The following is a 19,609-nucleotide window of genomic DNA, read 5'->3' on the forward strand; positions in this document are numbered from 1 at the left end:
GTTGAACTTTCTTCTTCTGTGTTCTACTGTACAGACGTGAATTTACATTTCCTTCAGCTTGAGGCTTTTGGTGTGAAAGGGCTTTTACATTTGCCAAAAATAGAACTTTTTATATTAAAAGCAAACAAGCAAGACCAGCCCAGATTTAAAAAGTAACGCAAAAGTAATGTAACAAATTACTTTCAATAAAAAGTAACTAAGTAATGTAATTAGTTACTTTTTTAGGACGTAACGCAATATTGTAATGCACTACTTTTAAAAGTAACTTTCCCCAACACTGATTTTATAAATATATATATATATATATATATATATATATATACAATCAAACCAAAATGTATTCAGACACCTTCAACATTTCATACATAATCATAGTTTATTCGCTATAGTTTAGAAAATGGTTAATCTTGACAATGTCAGATAACACTTAAGCAAAACATGGTCAGGTTAAAGTGGCTTAATAATTAATAATTTTTGGTCCCAAATTTCTTTATCAATTTCACTGGTAGTCCACTGTATGAAGAATCTTTGAGTATATGTCAGTTAACTTTATTTTGCTACCCTTACTTACATAAATGAACTATAGTGTCCTGCACCCACTAGTAAAAAAATATCAAAAATTATATCTGGTGTCTGACTAATTTTTGATTTGACTATATATATTCATTCATTCATTCATTCACTTTTAATCTGAAGATCATAACAAAAGCCTCTGGAATACTCGAGCACCTCCCTTTGGACACACGCAGTACTGCACGTAGACAGACAGACAGACAGACAGACAGACAGATAGATAGACAGATAGATAGATAGATAGATAGATAGATAGATAGATAGATAGATAAATTTTAAAAAAATAATAAACTTTCTATGTTTTTGGTTGTATTTTATTTACAGGCTGATTGTATTACAGTTTGTTGTACAGATTGTTGACATACTTGACAGAGTCAAGACTCATATAATTAAACTATGTAAACAACGAAAAACTCAGATTGGATAAAAAAAAAACAAGCTAGCATATGGGCAAGGAGGTATACAAACAAGTTAAAGTTAATCTTTGAGTATATGTCAGTTAACTTTATTTTGCTACCCTTACTTACATAAATGAACTATAGTGTCCTGCACCCACTAGTAAAAAAATATCAAAAATTATATCTGGTGTCTGACTAATTTTTGATTTGACTATATATATTCATTCATTCATTCATTCACTTTTAATCTGAAGATCATAACAAAAGCCTCTGGAATACTCGAGCACCTCCCTTTGGACACACGCAGTACTGCACGTAGACAGACAGACAGACAGACAGACAGACAGATAGATAGACAGATAGATAGATAGATAGATAGATAGATAGATAGATAGATAGATAAATTTTAAAAAAATAATAAACTTTCTATGTTTTTGGTTGTATTTTATTTACAGGCTGATTGTATTACAGTTTGTTGTACAGATTGTTGACATACTTGACAGAGTCAAGACTCATATAATTAAACTATGTAAACAACGAAAAACTCAGATTGGATAAAAAAAAAACAAGCTAGCATATGGGCAAGGAGGTATACAAACAAGTTAAAGTTAATTTTGTTCTCTAGTAGTTTCTTAAAATGCAGTCATTTTGTTGTTTGTACATTACAAGTACTATGCAGAGGCCTCTTTTTTACTTAACCTATAATTTCATTCGCCCAAGTCCTGGTTAACTATTCTTCAGCCTAGGACAGCATATTCCATAGGTAATAATGTCATAAGTAGCAATAGAATATATATATATATATATATGTATATATATATATACTGTATATATATATATATTTTTTTTTTACATTTTTTAGGACAGCATATTCCATAGGTAATAATGTCATAAGTAGCAATAGAATATATATATATATATATGTATATATATATATACTGTATATATATATATATTTTTTTTTTACATTTTAGGGATGCAGATTAAAATTTTGACTAATATTTGTAACCCATATAAGCACATCCTAGGTGTGCAAATTGAAGGTCCTGGTTAAATTTATGCTTTAAAAAAAAGTAATGGTAGTTGTGAGTCCAGCATAGTTGTTGTATTTGCTCACAAAGATGAGCAAACTAGCCAATGAAATCTTCCAACCGAGTGGGGTTTCAAACAAAACAATAATAAAAGCAAATGCAATTCTGTATTTGAATGAAAAAAGAAAAGAAAAGTGAAACAATGTTGTATTAAAGATAAACAGTTCACAGCTGTTAGACAAACTTCACAGTATATCAGTCTGAATGAAAAGACATAATGTGCAATACATTTTGAAACAACCTAATAATACGACTTGACATGAAACAGTAGAACTGAGAGACAAATCTAAAACATGATAACGAACATGATTCTCGCTTAGTCCGGTGACCCAGAATCACATTCTCTGTCTGTTTGTAAGCTCAGTGTGGACACAACAGAACCACCTGCTGTGTGCTGTGCCCTCACTGTGTGTATCCAGAACATTGTTTTTGTTCAGAAAACCAGAAACCTGCTGTCTTAAACCCAGAGCTCTCCAGCTGACTCACACAATGACCTATAGACAGTCTCATCTAATTTTCTCTTTCTGCGTTCTTCAAAGGTTGATTGTGTAAAAAGATTGTTTTGTAAATGACCTACATGATTTTCCATTACAAAATGGTTTTAACAAAAAAAAAAAAAATCATAATAATCACTATTGTTGTTACCACAGGATACCACTTTTTTGATTTTGGATATGAAGAGAAGTTGTTTAGGTTAAAATATCAACAAAAAATGAACAATAGATCTTTTAAATTACACTACCTAAATAATAATTAGCTGAAAGAGTTAATCCATCAAAGGAAAAATACATCATTCGAGACTTACTGTTTGCCAACATAATTTACACAGCTAAATTATTGGGTAATAGGTTCAATAAAGTGCTGAAAACATATAACCAAAATAAAAAGAAAATTACAAACAAAACAAAAAACACTACATAAACAAAAAAGCAAAACAAACCCACAAAAAAGCTAAATAAAACTAAACAGCAAAACAAAAAAATATATAACATAAATAAGTCAAACAAAACAACAAAAACAAAAAGCAAAGTAAAACCAAACAGCAAAAGAAAACTAAACTATAAAAAAAAAATAATAATAATAATAATAAAACAAAAGGGAACTGTTTCTACAATTCCTATTAAACTTGAATTTCAGTATCGAATTGTCATGTATACACATCAAATGTTAAAATCATTACTAAAATATTAAAAGTACCAAAACATGAGTTTTCCTGAACAGCAAGCATCTCCAGGGTTTCTTTCAGTCCTCATCCTTGTTCTCCACCGTCTTTAGAACTGAATCTTCACCCAAGATCTTACACAGTTCATTCAGTCTGAGCTGCATCTTAGGGATGCCTGCGAGCTGAGACTCCAAGCGTTGTTTTTCCTCTGTCAGTGAGAGCCGCGTGGCCGTATCCAGCTGCTCGAACCGCCAGCCGCCCTCCCCGTCAAACTGCAGCAGGTGTGTGTGGTATTTCCTGCGAACAGGTGAGAAGAGTATGAAGTTACATCATTTGATGAATCCAGTATATAGTTTATGTATATGCAATGCTTTCCATGCATTTTTAGTTCATAGTAACTGGTAAAATGTTCCTTTAAGAACAATGATGCAAACACATTCACTACAATTCCCTACTAATTAATATTTATTCAACAAATATTTACATTCATATAAATAAATACTACTGTACTTTCAGAGTACTGTACTTTCATATATATATGATATGAAGTTTTTTTTTTACAGTGGGTACGGAAAGTATTAGACCACCTTAAATTTTTCACTCTGTTATATTGCAGCCATTTGCTAAAATCATTTAAGTTAATTTTTTTCCTCATTAATGTACACACAGCACCCCATATTGACAGAAAAACACAGAATTGTTGACATTTTTGCAGATTTATTAAAAAAGAAAAACTGAAATATCACATGGTCCTAAGTATTCAGACCCTTTGCTGTGACACTCATATATTTAACTCAGGTGCTGTCCATTTCTTCTGATCATCCTTGAGATGGTTCTACACCTTCATTTGAGTCCAGCTGTGTTTGATTATACTGACTGGACTTGATTAGGAAAGCCACACACCTGTCTATATAAGACCTTACAGCTCACAGTGCATGTCAGAGCAAATGAGAATCATGAGGTCAAAGGAACTGCCTGAAGAGCTGAGACAGAATGTCAGACAGTTACAGACTGGCCAAGGTTACAAAAAAATTTCTGCTGCACTTAAGGTTCCTAAGAGCACAGTAGCCTCCATAATCCTTAAATGGAAGAAGTTTGGGACGACCAGAACCCTTCCTAGAGCTGGCCATCCGGCCAAACTGAGCTATCGGGGGAGAAGAGCCTTGGTGAGAGAGGTAAAGAAGAACCCAAAGATCACTGTGGCTGAACTCCAGAGATGCAGTCGGGAGATGGGAGAAAGTTGTAGAAAGTCAACCATCACTGCAGCCCTCCACCAGTCGGGGCTTTATGGCAGAGTGGCCCGACGGAAGCCTCTCCTCAGTGCAAGACACATGAAAGCCCGCATGGAGTTGTGAGATGGTGAGAAATAAGATTCTCTGGTCGGATGAGGCCAAGATAGAACTTTTTGGCCTTAATTCTAAGCGGTATGTGTGGAGAAAACCAGGCACTGCTCATCACCTGTTCAATACAGTCCCAACAGTGAAGCATGGTGGTGGCAGCATCATGCTGTGGGGGTGTTTTTCAGCTGCAGGGACAGGACGACTGGTTGCAATTGAGGGAAAGATGAATGCGGCCAAGTACAGGGATATCCTGGACGAAAACCTTCTCCAGAGTGCTTAGGACCTCAGACTGGGCTGAAGGTTTACCTTCCAACAAGACAATGACCCTAAGCACACAGCTAAAATAATGAAGGAGTGGCTTCACAACAACTCTGTGACTGTTCTTGAATGGCCCAGCCAGAGCCCTGACTTAAACCTAATTGAGCATCTCTGGAGAGACCTAAGAATGGCTGTCCACCAACGTTTACCATCCGACCTGACAGAACTGGAGAGGATCTGTAAGGAGGAATGGCAGCGGATCCCCAAATCCAGGTGTGAAAAACTTGTTGCCTCTTTCCCAAAAAGACTCATGGCTGTATTAGATCAAAAGGGTGCTTCTACTAAATACTGAGCAAAGGGTCTGAATACTTAGGACCATGTGATATTTCAGTTTTTCTTTTTTAATAAATCTGCAAAAATGTCAACAATTCTGTGTTTTTCTGTCAATATGGGGTGCTGTGTGTACATTAATGAGGAAAAAAATTTACTTCAATGATTTTAGCAAATTGCTGCAATATAACAAAGAGTGAAAAATTTAAGGGGGTCTGAATACTTTCCGTACCGACTGTATATATATATTTGGGGGCTATTTCCTGCAAACTCAGTTTAATCAATCAGAATTAATTTGAATATCATGTAATTAATTTGCTTATATTATACAAATGACTGACAGTCCCTTCTTTCAAGATTAATTTAAAGAGATTTAAAGTTTTATGTTTCTCACCATAGAGAGGGTCTATGGGTGATGGACAGCAAGGAGATACCAGCATCTTTTGCAGCCTGAAAAATTTTACCCTCTACATCAATGCTGACAGCACTGGTGCACTCATCCAGCAGAGCATACTTAGGCCTTAAAAAGAAATGGATGAATTATTATTATTGAAAATCAACATTAAAATTAAAATACATTACAATAATATGTGCAATTACATCTTACTTATGGTAAAACATGCGTGCCATGCCCATACGCTGTTTCTCGCCTCCAGAAAGAACATCTTTCCAGTCCAGCTCAGCATCCCAACCTGGAAGCAGACACAGTAGTGAACTACCTCCGAAATGCTTTTGTATAAATGGAATAGGTAAATTTTTTTTTTTATAAATAGTTTTTTTTTTCTGGTGGAAAGCTGGCTCAAAATACTGGGATCCTATTATACAGCACACGATAATTCTTTCAAGGATCAAAAAGAGATTGAAATGGTGAAATACTGAAGTCATGCTAATTGGGAATTAGGTGTGTAACAGGCTCAGGCCTGTTACAATGTTTTTTTTTTTGAGAGTAGTACAACTACACACCACTAGGGGCACTAGGGTGCTCAGGTGGGTGGTAGAGAAAGTCAAATTTGTTGGGAGAGGCAGCATGGCCTGCCGGCTGTGTTACCACAAACTGCCCTAAGTCCTCATTGGGAAACTTTGGTTTTAAGCTCAATCAAAGACTCTTTATTTAGCAATCATATTGTTGCCATTCATTGCTTGGAGATCAAAAAGAAGATTTCCATTCGTGAACTATTTCATTACTTCTGTTTGTGGACCTCTTGGATCTCATGCATAAGGATTATAAAGATGTAACCTTTCTTGTTGGATTTGCTTTGCGATTGGAACTGTTCTGTTCAAGATTACCATCTTCATCTTTACTGAACTGTCTTTCTCATCATCGAATGATATCAGATAAGGCTTTCACGTTTATTTCAACTCATGTGCTCAACTCATGCGTTGTTACTGTTGTTTTATATCAGGCAGCTTAAGTTTCAAGGACCGTAAGTATTTACAGCCAAGCCGTATAGTTTATTTTCTCTTTTATGCTCTTTCTTTTTCAAGCATTCACTGTTGGTGAATAATTAATTTATATATATATATATTAGGGTTGGGCGATGTCTACAAAATTGGCATCGGACGATGTCTACAGTGAAACATTGCGATGGACGATGACATCGGAGGGGAGGGGGTGTGCCCGAAGCGTGACTCTTATAAGGGAAAACAAATAATGATTCCTAACACCGTGTCTACAACGGCGTGACAAAATACTATAGAACCCCTGATCTATAATAGAGATTCATTATATATAGATCAGTCTATAGAACTCATTATAATCAGTGATGCTGTCTACACTGGATGCGGCGTGGTGCGACACGACAAATCCCTGACAGTAAACTGCTGCCGCATTCTATTTATGACGTGCTGACACAAATTTCAAATGATTTTCAATGGTCGCTTTGTCGCGTCCAGTGTAGACAGACTTTAGCTGATGCGGCGAGACAACTGTCGCATCCGGTGTAGACACGGTGTAACGGTTGCCTGTTACATTACAGTACATAAAATTTCACTCACCACATAAACAGAGTAAGGAGAGATGACTGAGGATGAGTGATGTCTATCAGCCATCGGCGATGGACGATGGCATCGTCTATCGACCCAACCCTAATATATATATATATATATATATATATATATATATATATATATATACAGTATATATATATATATATATATATAGGTTATATATAGGTTATATAAAATTACAAAGCTCATTTTAGTGCCTTACTGTTCCATTTGATTTATATCTGATTAGTTTGTGTCTATGTGCAGATAAATTGATGGGTCCCTTCCTAAATCCAACAAAGGCAGTTATACATGTACAAACCTCCTTCCCGGGTAACTATGTGGTTTAGATTGACAATGTCCAGAATAACTTCCAGGTCCTTGTCTCTGTAACCCTTGTCATGCATGTCGTCCAGAGAGTCGGGGTAGATGACCTGGTCCCGTAACGTTCCGATGGACATGTACGGTCTGGAGAGATGATCAAACAGGTTTACTGTTATTTGCTCATATTATGTCAGGTGAAGTGTTTAAGGTTGTGTGGTATTATAGATAGATAGATAGATAGATAGGCACAAAAGCACAACTGCATTTACTTATTACTCTACCCACAGCCTGTGTATAAAATATTAATGGCCTTCCTGGGTATGGCTGCGCTTGCACCTGCAGGAATTGGTAAATATTTCACTACTGAGGATTCTGGTTTCTATCGCTCAGCAGTTCACAGAGCTTTAGTTACGCTGTCTCTGCCTCTGATTACTGCAGTCAAATCCTGACGGTGCAACGTCTGCAATATGGAACAGAGACGGAGGACAGTAGCTGTTCCGAAACCTAGTGGGCCTTCTACCTAAATGCATTTTAATGCCTCGTAGGTCCACAAAGTCTGCTACAAAGGAAGCAAAACTTATCGGCCTAATCAGGTAACTTGGTCTGGCCAAAATCAAAAGCAAAATCACATATACAGTATCCTTTACAGAGAACACATTTGCATTGTGACACACTGAAAAAAATGTTAATATGTGAAATTACTAATACATGTATTTAATTCAGTACAAAAATGAATGTATAAAAATATTATTCTTAGATAAATGTTATACTTAGTAGTGTATTTAATTTTTATCTCTGTATGACTAGCAACAGATTTGAATGTAACACTACTTAAGTGTATATGATTTATATTATAATTTCTTCATTTAATTATTTACTGTATTTCCACAAACCATATTCTGTCAAAAAAAAAAGGAGGTTATGAAAGGCATCCATAGTTACAAAAAGAATCCCTAGCAGCAGATGGAAATTCTCTACATTTTTATAACAATGCTGGTACAGTATAGGGCTTTTCACACTACACTTAACCCTGGGTAAAGGTTTGTTTCACATCTGTATTTTGGAAGCACCACTTTTTTACCCGGGCAGGTTATGAAACTCTGCTCTAGAGCAGGGTTAAGTCAGAGTGTAGTACTGCTAATTCTGTACAGGTGTGTGTGAGATCCCATGGGTAAGTGTTGTCTGTACCTCTGTGGGATGTAAAACATGTGCTCAGGCGAGGGTTTGTACAGAAGCCCGCCGTACACGGGCCAGAGGCCACTGAGGATCCGGAACAGAGAACTTTTCCCGCATCCATTTGGCCCTGTGATCAGCAAATGCATCCCTTCCTCTACCTGCACACAATATCCAGTTACAGGAAACTGAGTAAAGTTCACATGGTTAAGTAAAAGGTGGAGTACATAACTTTGAATTAAACTCCATAATTTTAGTTTGAGCTCAAACTCTATAATTTAAAAAGTGTGGTGGTACTTTACAATAACTTGGTTATTTGTCTGTTTATTTGGAACTTGATAGATGCAAACCAAAATATATGATTACTCATAGAAAACTGCTTCATATTACTAAAAAATCGAAATAGCAGAACTAATACAATAAAATGTATATTGATAAGACTAGTTTAATTCTATATCAATGCAACAATTTGTCACGTAGCTTGGCAACTAAAAAACTAAACTCTGCTGCGCACAGTGCCAAACAACATTCCCTTCATAGCCTTGTCTTGACTTGTTTAGGACACTTCATGTTCCTGTGTTGCAAGTGTAAATATAAAACTATGATCTTGACTGATAACACCAGAAATATATCTACACTACAGTATCATTATATGTGTATAGCAAATGGTATATTTGTGTCCAAATGTGTAGTAATATAAGTTAAATGATTCTTCTTGTTTAACTCACCTTGAAATTCAAGGAGGATACAACCACATCTCCATTAGGAGTGATTATAGGCACGTTTTCACAGACTATACCTTTATCCACATCAATCACTTTGCCTGTAGAAAGAGTGGACAGATATATACAATCAGACAGAGTTTTGGAATCTACAGTAATAAAACCAAGGAATAAATATATCTCACTATAAAATTATGGCACATTCCATAAATACAGTACACATTGGTATCCCATAAATATCTTTGTAATGCATTAAAGCCAGATGTTGTTATTTAATTTAATTATTTAATTCAATTGTGTGATACCTATTAGGTATGTTTGCCATCTAACTATTATGTAAACATAAAATGAACCTTCTGCAACACTGTGGGAAAACAAGTAATTAACTCAGATAAAACAAAAAAGAAAAAACAATTCTTTAATTAATGTAAGATAAGTTTGTCAATAACTACAAACTACCATTTGATTCCAAACTAGCTATTGATAACTTAATTTGCAACTCTGTTGCCCTTTCTGTACTTTCTTCTTAAAGGGATAGTTCACCCAAAAATGAAAATGTTATGTTTATCTGCTTACACCCAGGGCATCCAAGGTGTAGGTGACTTTGTTTCTTCAGTAGAACACAAACAAAGATTTTTAACTCAAACCGTTGCAGTCTGTCAGTCATATAATGGAAGTGAATGAGAATCATGGCTTTGAGAGTCAAAAGAAAAAAAACATACACAAACAAAACCAAATTAAACCTTGCGGCTCGTGACGATACATTGATGTGTAAAGACACAAAACGATCTGTCTGTGCAAGAAACTGAACAGTATTTATATCATTTTTTACCTCTGATTCACCGCAATGTCCGAACCGCCACCTATCTCTCACATGGACCATTGACACTCTATCTACAATCTCAATTAGGAGTGTCAATGGTCTATTTGAGAGATAGGTGGCGGTAATGCACTTATAAGTCTGCGATCCACCATAAAGCAAGAAGAAGAAGAAGACGCGTCACTGGCCGGCTGTTGAGAACGCGAAAAAAACTATATAAATACTGTTCAGTTTCTTGCACAGATCGATCGTTTCGTGTCTTTGCACATCAATGTATCGTCACGAGCCGCAGGGTTTAATTTGGTTTTGTTTGTGTATGTCTTTTTGACTCTCAAAGCCGTGATTCTCATCCACTTCCATTATATGATTGATAAGACTACAACGGTTTGAGTTAAAAATCTTCGTTTGTGTTCTACTGAAGAAACAAAGTCACCTACATCTTGGATACCCTGGGGGTAAGCAGATAAACATCAAATTTTAATTTTTGGGTGAACTATCCCTTTAAGCATTATTTTATAAATGTGATCTATTTGATTGGAATACTTATTTGCTAAACTGCCAAAGGGTTTGACATGGCTTAAAAGTTGGTAAAAGGCTTGCAAAACCTGAAAACCCCACAGAAATAAATAAATAAACTCATAACAAATTTAGATTTTTTTTTTTCAATATAAAATAAAAAATCCTTTTCCAACTCAATTATAACTACTTCATATTTAAATGTTTCAGGGCCTATTTTTAAGTATATTTGTGGAAAGAATCTCCTGTGTCAATTAAGTTTTATGAATATCCTCTCTACTTCTCTTAATATGATCTCACAATTTTATTTCATTCCAAGGAAAATTCTTTTGTCACTCATTCATTGGGGGGCATGATTGAGCAATTAAAGGAACAGCTCACCCAAAAAAGAAAATACTGCCATGATTTATGCACATGCTGTTCCAAACCTGTATGACTTTCTTTCTTCTATGGGTTTTAATGTTCCACAGAAGACAAAAAGACAGGTCTGGACACGAAGGTGAATAAATTATGACAGAATTTTCATTTTTGGGTGAATTATTACTTTAAGGTTGCACACAGCAGTAGAGTTGCGCTATGTTCATTAGACCTTTGATTTCCAGGGGCCCATCGATGTGCATCTCAGGTCGGTTATCATCCCCGCTTATCGTCTCCCCTGCGGTCGAGATGGCAGATGAACGTTTGTATGTTCCCCTCTGGACTTCATCAAATACCAAGAACATGTTGTGCACACGTGCCGTGTAGCCAGCCAACTCGGTGACCTAAAGCACACAGAGCAAATGTATGTGATTGGAGTGATAGCGAGACCTTCAGAGGTTGAGGTAACCCAACAACAGATAGCATTGCACAACTGCTGTTTGTCAGAACCAGAGCAAGTAACCAGATATTTGGGGCACTTATGTATACAAATGACCTGACCTTTCTGCATCCTAGCATCAAAAATGCTAATCAGCCTTTGCTAAACCCATTGTGTGTAATTTTTAGATCAATCCTTTGCACAGTACTGGCCTGAATGCTTAATCTGATCCAAAGCATGTGTTAGGAAGTGTTTAGCTAGTGTTTTTCTTCATTTAGGCAGACACACCACATCCCAAGAGCCCCAGGGGGAGAAACATTGTGCTTTCCGTTGGGGACTCAGTGGAGTCAACAAGAAAGATTAATCTCCTGAGAGTTACTTGTTAACTGACCTTCTAAAGGGTTTGGGAATCTAGAGACATTTTTTTCTTTGCTTGCTTGATATGCTCTGCTATATATATAAAAAAAGCTGCTATTGCTCATACTAAACTTAGTCACAATGTAACAGAATTAAACATGTATTTTCTTCAGTCTTCTATTGTGACTTCCATCCAAGTGAAACTATCAAAAAAGACAAAAGAGGCCTGTCCAAATACCCACATTTGCGGTCTTTGCACTTACAGGTATTTCCTGTATTAAGTGAGTATGAAGACCACAAGTGTGTGTAGAACTTTCATTACCCGATGGGATGCAAGTGTTTACAGAGTTTTATTTTGATTTGCATTTTAAAATAAACTTCTAAATGTCTACTCAGAAGTCCCTATGTATAACACAATTTCATTATATCATTGTGTTTCTAATTAAGTGATAAAGAGCAGTTGCACACGTTTAACAAAATACATATCTTTGCAGTCTGGACCAATAAAATGTGCAACATTTTACATTTAACTACCAAATTATATGTAATATCTAATTGTTATTGATATTTAACGTGCACTGGAAAGGTTTCCGCGACATCTCGGCAAAAGTGATGCATGATGGGATATGCTTAGTCTCGAATACCGCTCCGAAGTGGAATTAGTGTGCATTAAAGGCACTGCACTTTGGCATTTTTAAGATCTGGGACAGTCTTGCACACTTACTTCCTGTTGCGTACACATGCTCTCAAGTGGCCAAGGCCACAAGTGCAGGTATTTGGACAGGCCCAAAATGTAGGGCAGAGAATTGGTTCCACTCATTGGTTGTCGACTGGATGGAGGCAGATCTGAATGCAAGCTTGCAGTCAATTGTAAGAAAGGGGCAGAGTTTTTGAGGATGATTGAAGAAGTCTGACGTATGTCACAGTAGAGAAAGTCTGTCATTTAACCAGAAGATCAAAATGCATTAGCGCATTTATTAACGTTACCTAAAGTGTTACCCTAAAATAAAATAAAATAAAATAAATTAAAGCTAAATACAAATCTAAAAAAACAACAACTAATCAATAGACAAAAGCACAATTACTAAACTAAAATGAAAAAAAGTATTAAAGGGTTAGTTCACCCAAAAATGAAAATTAGGCTGCGTTTTACTCACACCCGAGGCATCCTAGGTGTATATGACTTTCTTCTTTCAGACGAATCCAGTTGGAGTTATATTAAAAATTGTCTTTGATCTTTCAAGCTGTTTAATGCCACTCAGCGGGTGTTGCATTGCTTCAGTCCAAAAGAACTTAAATAAAAATCACCCATCCATAAAAAAAAGTGTCTCACACGGCTCCGGGGGGTGAACAAAGGCCTTCTGTAGTGAATCGATGCGTTTTTGAAAGAAAAATATCCATATTCAAAATGTAATAATCACTTTAATGCGCCGACAGTTGTACACAGAAGCAGTTCCGGGAGCATGACGTATGAGTTCAGCACTGCGCATGCACCGGTGAATCTCATGAAAACCAACGTTTGTTTACAGGATCAAAGGAAGAAAAGTTTCCTTACTTTAGCAAAGGAAAGCCAGTCTCCTCTTGGCTTATATCGAAATCCTCTGACATTCTTTACAAATCCTCGTTTTGTACTTCTAATTCTTGACCGTTGTTTTGTTTTGATCTCTCCCCTGCGCTTCCACGTGCGTCACTTTTGAGCGGCGCATGCGCAAAGCCAACCTCATACGTCATTCCCCCAGAACTGCTTCTGTTTACAACAGTGAGCGCAAGCTAGATTCAAGTGATTATTACGTTTTGAATATGGATATTTTTATTACAAAAACGCATCGATTCACTACAGAAGGCCTTTGTTCACCCCCCGGAGCCGTGTGAGACACTTTTTTTATGGATGGATGATTTTTATTTAAGTTCTTTTGGACTGAAGCAATGCAACACCTGCTGAGTGGCATTAAACAGCTTGAAAGATCAAAGACAATTTTTAATATAACTCCGACTGGATTCGTCTGAAAGAAGAAAGTCATATACACCTAGGATGCCTCGGGGGTCAGTACAACGCAGCCTAATTTTCATTTTTGGGTGAACTAACCCTTTAATATATACTATAATAACATATAAAAAAAAATAATATACAACTTTCCATAACATCTCAGCATTTACCATTTGTAACACCCTAGCAACATGGCAGCTGGTTTTACAGTAGCAAGCACCACTCACGTTTACATTTCATGTTGAAATGTCAAAAGATTAATTAATTATTAACAAATCACATGTTAGGCTAGCTGACCATTATAATTAGAACACAGTATGCTATTTAAAAGGTCTGAAATAAGAGTGTTGTCGTGCTTTATAGTATCTAACTTTGCCATGGACACACGCAGCATCTGTGAAGCGGGGCTGACTGATGCTCTCTGTTCAACAGATGGTGGATTAAGTTGCCCAGAAGGCTTAGTCAACAGAGTGGCAGTTGATATCAACACTGATCACTACCTACTCTAAAGATTCCCAGCTTTCACTGCTGCATGACATCACATCCTTTGTGGTTTCAGTTCCTGTAGCGGTGATCTGGCCCCTGCTGTAGTACTGCTATTCAAGAAAAATAAAATTTTTGTCATTACAGTGGCCTGTGTCAGGTTACTCTAAAAAGTAATTCATTACTAGCTACTAATTGCATCTTTAAAATATGTAAGTTTTCACCGCTAGAGGTCGCATTTTCAAAACAATAACAGAGGCGAAGCTCGATGACGCAATGACGGAGCATGGAACGATGGGAGATGTCGTTTTCACAAATAATTTTCACGGATGAGATAATGTATTACTTTTTTTTATTAACTTACCTGTATATTTGATAACAGTATTTTATGTCATCGTAATGGATTATCTGCAAAGAACATGAAATTTGATTCTATATTAGCCTTTTACTGATATGTGACTATTTGTCACGATTTGGCGGGTTAATAATGCACATTTTTACGTGTGTAAAACAGTCATTCTAAAAGTAAATTTTAAAAGTAAATTGCACCATATTTGCAAGTACGGCTAAATGTTTTTGTGCAGCACATACTGTATTTAATTACATTACCATAGATTTGCTCACCAGACTTGATAAAAACCGTTAACGTACTGAAGTACGATATTTATTCTAGTTTTATTTCTGTTTGTCTAAATGCCTTCTTGCCTCAGTTGGTGTATGTCTCTCCGTTTTTTTGGATTTTCCGTACTTTCCAAAGTGTAATCGTGATCCATGATAACGTAAATGCACAACAGTGATGTGCTGCAGGCGGTATAACTAACACTTCCGCATTTCTCCACGTGTGTTGCCGCAGTATTCATAAGCGGAAACCGAGGATAGCACGGATATTGCGTCATTGATAGGCGACAATGACCAGGGATGAGTCATTATTTAAAACTGGAATTTCTCAGTATTTACAAATCCTTGGGAACTTTTGAGATAACGTAAGTACACAACTGCATGAAATATATAACACTGTGCAAGTGGTTTTTGGATATTTTATTACAAAAATATGACATATTGTACCTTTAACTGTGTAATTAGATTACTATACTAATCACTCGCTCTCTAAAAAGTATTGCATTACTTATTACTAACTTATTATTAACCTCGACCAGTTGAACCATGCAAGGATGGACATGAAACTGCTCTTTTAATTCTTTCAAATAAATAATATAAAATTGCATAAATTTAACTTACATTTTAACATTAGATGTTCAATGTTTTAGATGTTTGATGTTAAATTCGCTATTGTTTTATATAGAATTGTTCTACAGTCTATACAGTATTTAATGCAATTACATTAGAATTAACTGTAATTAAATTACAGAAAAATTACAATTAATCCCTTACTTGACTTTTTCAAAGGTTAAAATAATCAAATTACAGTAATGAATTACGCCATTATGCTGAAAATTAAACTTTTGAAACTGTTTAAAATTTTTTTTAAATTTCACATTACAGTTTTTACTGTATTTTTGATCAAATAAGAACAACCCTGGGGAGCATAAGAGTCTTCTTTCGAAATACATACAGTTTACATATGTCTGAAAAAAAAAATTATTTTCTTTTATGTAAAAAGGAAATAATTGTGGAAAATGTCAACAAAGAAGCATGTTTAATATTTTACCTCTTTATAAGAAGACATGATCCTTTCAATGGCATCCGCCCCTGAGGCCAGCAGATTGCGAGCTGTTGTAAAGGCCTCTGTTCTTTCACTCACCAACACTTGCGTCTGACCATCAGCCAGCTCTTTAAGAAACAAATGAATATGAAACATGACATCTTTAAACAAGTACTATTCTTACATGACCTATATTTCTGAAATTGAAGCACTGCAACGTCATTCAAAATGAGCCTCAACACAGAAATTGCAATGAGATTGTATATATAGTTAATTAAAGGGTTCCTATTATGCTTTTTCACTTTTTTTATTTTAGTCAGTGTGTAGTGTGTATGTTTGGGCATAAAAAAATATCTAGAAAGTTACACTCCAAAGGGAGATATTTCGTTTTTAAAAAATCCCTTTTCAAGAACTACAACGAACGGCTCGTTTGGACTACAGCGTTTGTTTTCCGGGCTTTGTGATATCACAAAGCAGCCCATTAGAATATCATTCAAAATAATTCCCACCTACAGAAATTCGAATGGTTGGGGGGTGGGGAGGGGCGAGGTTGTGGTAAGAATGCTTGGTTGAGTGAGTGCATCAGACGAGATGACGACAAAGAAGTGCTGCAGCAGAGTTAGTGCATCAGAGAAAACGAAGAAGAAGAGCTGCTGTGCTATAGCTTCAAATTTTCGGCATGTCTAGAACAATTCTTACAAGTACAACTTACTAGCTAGACGCCGCCGGTGTGCCTACACTCATAGAAAATAATGTATTTGAATTTTAAAGACGCCACGCTGTGCTTCTCGTCCGGTGTGCGATCGCCTGAAACGCAGTTTTTTTCACCTCCGTGCCCAAACGTCTTTATTTGTGCTTCCGAAAGCGGATGATGTCAGGAAACAGTGGTTGCAATTTATTTTTTAACTCTGTCCCTGAGCTTTAGGGCCTTTCGCACCGCTTTAGTTCCAGAACTAAATGTACAGTACTAAAGTACTGGGACAATTTTGCGCGAACTATTTCCCAGTTCCATTTAAAGGGTTGTATTCGCACCGACAATGTACGTAAGATGGTCGACACACAGTGACGTCATTTGTGCGCGGCGTTCAACAACGTAAACAAAGAACAACATTAACAACAGAAGGATGGAGGATGCTGTGATCGGAGTGGTGTTTTTGTTGTCTCGCGGGTTTCACAATAATAGACATGAAATGTCGACATATAGGCTGCGTAAAGCGATTGAAAGAACGGGAAGGAGGACTAAGAATCTCCAACGACAACTGGCAGTGCTACATTTAATACAAGTGCCTGCTCTTCAGCGTCCGTCCATCTATCTCTGTTCTCCATACTTGCGAAATAAGTTGACACAATGTTTGCAGTATGTTTACACGGCGTTTTAAATCATGGCAGGGGAGGGGGTTTTCATACGCGTTTGGCCAATCAATATGTCTCATGTCTACTTGCGTCACGATTAGTACCAGTTGTGCTGGTTAGACCCTGCTCCGGAGTAGGAGCTAATTTGGTTCTCGAAAAAGGCAGTCCGGTACTAAAATCGCTCCCAGTTCCGGCGGTGCGAACACGGCAAAAAGTGGGTAGTTCCACAATTAGTTCTGGTACTATGTAAAGGTTCCTGCGGTGCGAAAGGCCCTATTATAACCCCAATTTGCTATTATGTGCTGCGCATTTTACTGAGGACAGCCTCCACAACATGAGGGAGTACAGTGCCTGCCGGATTCACCAAAAAGCTTTTGTTGAAAGACGGAGCAAGGGGCCGGGCAGTACTGAAACCCCGTCTAAGCTGTTCGCCAATCACAACGCACTGGGACAGCTAACCAATCACAACACATTTTGTTTTTCGGAAGGCGGACCTTCATCAAAGCCGGAACTAATCGAGCCATTTGTGCCAGGATGGGGAGAAAGGTATTTTAATAATGTAAATTATGTGAAAAATAATGCGTTTTTCGAACCACCAAGCATGAGTGCATGTTCTAGTACACCCCCAAAACAAAATCAAGACTTTGTAAAAGAGCATAATAGGACCCCTTTAAACAAACTACACTTCCACCGTACCGTTGTCAGCAAAGCCCGTGGCAGTGATAATGGGCACTGCCACCATAACCAGACCACTGCCACTCCAGACGTACTTCATGAGGAACTGTTCAATCATGATGTACCACAGACGTTTTGACAGAATGAGGTTCATCTGCTCCGCCAGGGCACTATAACACTTCTGCAACTGCCTCATCTCCACCTGCCACATGAGAACAGTTTAAATATACCAGCCATTGAGAGACTTCAAAAAGTAAATGGCTAGTTATGGAGCATTTTTAAATGTGGGCCTATGTATATATCTATGCACGTGTACAGTGGCACCTTATGCCCATTATAAAAGTCCTCTAATTTAATAAGCAATTACGTTTACTTTACATATGAGTGATGCATTTATTTCCTCGCCTTATGCCCCACCATACAGAGCATTTATTAATGTTATATTGATTGTTATATCTGCCCGTGTGAATTATGCATTTCCTCACCGTATGTCCCCTATAGAAGGCGATCTCCTCTGCATTGGCTATGATTCTGGAGTGCACATAACGCAAGTAGCCCTTCCTGTGCGCCTCCTCCGCCACCAGCTTACCGAACCTCGGCGAGCAGGCGCGCAGAACCTTCGCCGTGGCGAACACCACCAGACCCGCTAAGAGAGTGGGTCCGGTTGCGTTCGCCCCCCGAGATCTCGCAGTCTGTATTAAGGTATATGAAGTCAGTATCACGTCCAGGATGGGTTTGGTGAGGTTTGAGTACAGATGCGCAATGGACTGCGAGAACATCATCACATCCTCGGTTAGAGACTGGTCCGGGTTCGCCAGCCTCCCGTCCATGTTGCTGACCTTATAATAGGTCTGATCGGTGAAATAGGTTTTATATGCATGATCTACCAAACGCGTGCGGAACGCGAGCGCGAGCTTGCACTCCAGATAGCGGATCGCGCTGTTGACGAATGTGGCCGGGATGGCGATCAGAAGCCATTTCATCAGTTTGATCATGAAGCTCCGCGGCTGCTTCTCTACGATCGTTTTTACTATTTTACCATCCAGACCTGCCACATAAATAGACAGAAACGTCCGTGAAACTAGAGCTACTGAATGTAAACATAGTAAACCCAGTTCTTTGGTTACAAGCCTCGGGAACACGATTTGAACCAGATCAATAATCTGCTTGAAGAATTGCGCATTGACACCGGGTGATTTACTAAGGCTAGAGGCTGTCTCTGGTGTAGCTTTATGAGGAGATATCAATCCATTCTTGTGTCCCGGTGCAGACGTGCTGTTCTTCGTTGTTTTCCGTTGATTTATTTGTTTGCAGATGATGGGGTAAAGCGTTTTCGCCCCGTATGCGACTGCCGCCAGGAACACCGCTCTTTTCGCCGCAGTGCTATGATTCCACCTCACTTTTGATGCTGCATGGAGGATGTTGCTCATTTTTTTTATCCTGCTTTTACGAAAATAAGTAGTATGCAATCTTCAGTTTGTTCCAAATCACATCCATAGGGTCACGCAATGCCTTAAACAGAGAATATATACATAAAATTCATGGTACCGTAAAGTTGAAACTGCACTGCCAGGTAAGACGTTTCCGTCATTTGGGGTTTCC

The 19,609-nt window shown here is 37.4% G+C and overlaps 1 protein-coding gene across 1 annotated transcript; it reads right to left on the minus strand.

Annotated features, from left to right (window-relative positions):
• Nucleotides 1–3,167: 3,167 nt before the first annotated feature.
• abcd2 (ATP-binding cassette, sub-family D (ALD), member 2) lies at nucleotides 3,168–19,609 on the minus strand. The gene is made up of 10 exons (XM_016252402.1): nucleotides 18,493–19,609; nucleotides 18,029–18,209; nucleotides 15,986–16,107; nucleotides 11,283–11,454; nucleotides 9,364–9,458; nucleotides 8,651–8,796; nucleotides 7,461–7,606; nucleotides 5,760–5,844; nucleotides 5,547–5,672; nucleotides 3,168–3,521 (listed from the first exon to the last, which is right to left on the minus strand). Exons 1-10 carry the CDS (start codon nucleotides 19,435–19,437, stop codon nucleotides 3,305–3,307), a joined length of 2,235 nt encoding a protein of 744 aa, XP_016107888.1. The 5' UTR covers nucleotides 19,438–19,609; the 3' UTR covers nucleotides 3,168–3,304.

This window comes from Sinocyclocheilus grahami, unplaced genomic scaffold, assembly GCF_001515645.1.
Source record: "Sinocyclocheilus grahami isolate Dianchi unplaced genomic scaffold, SAMN03320097.WGS_v1.1 scaffold1104.1, whole genome shotgun sequence".
Lineage (NCBI taxonomy): Eukaryota > Metazoa > Chordata > Actinopteri > Cypriniformes > Cyprinidae > Sinocyclocheilus > Sinocyclocheilus grahami.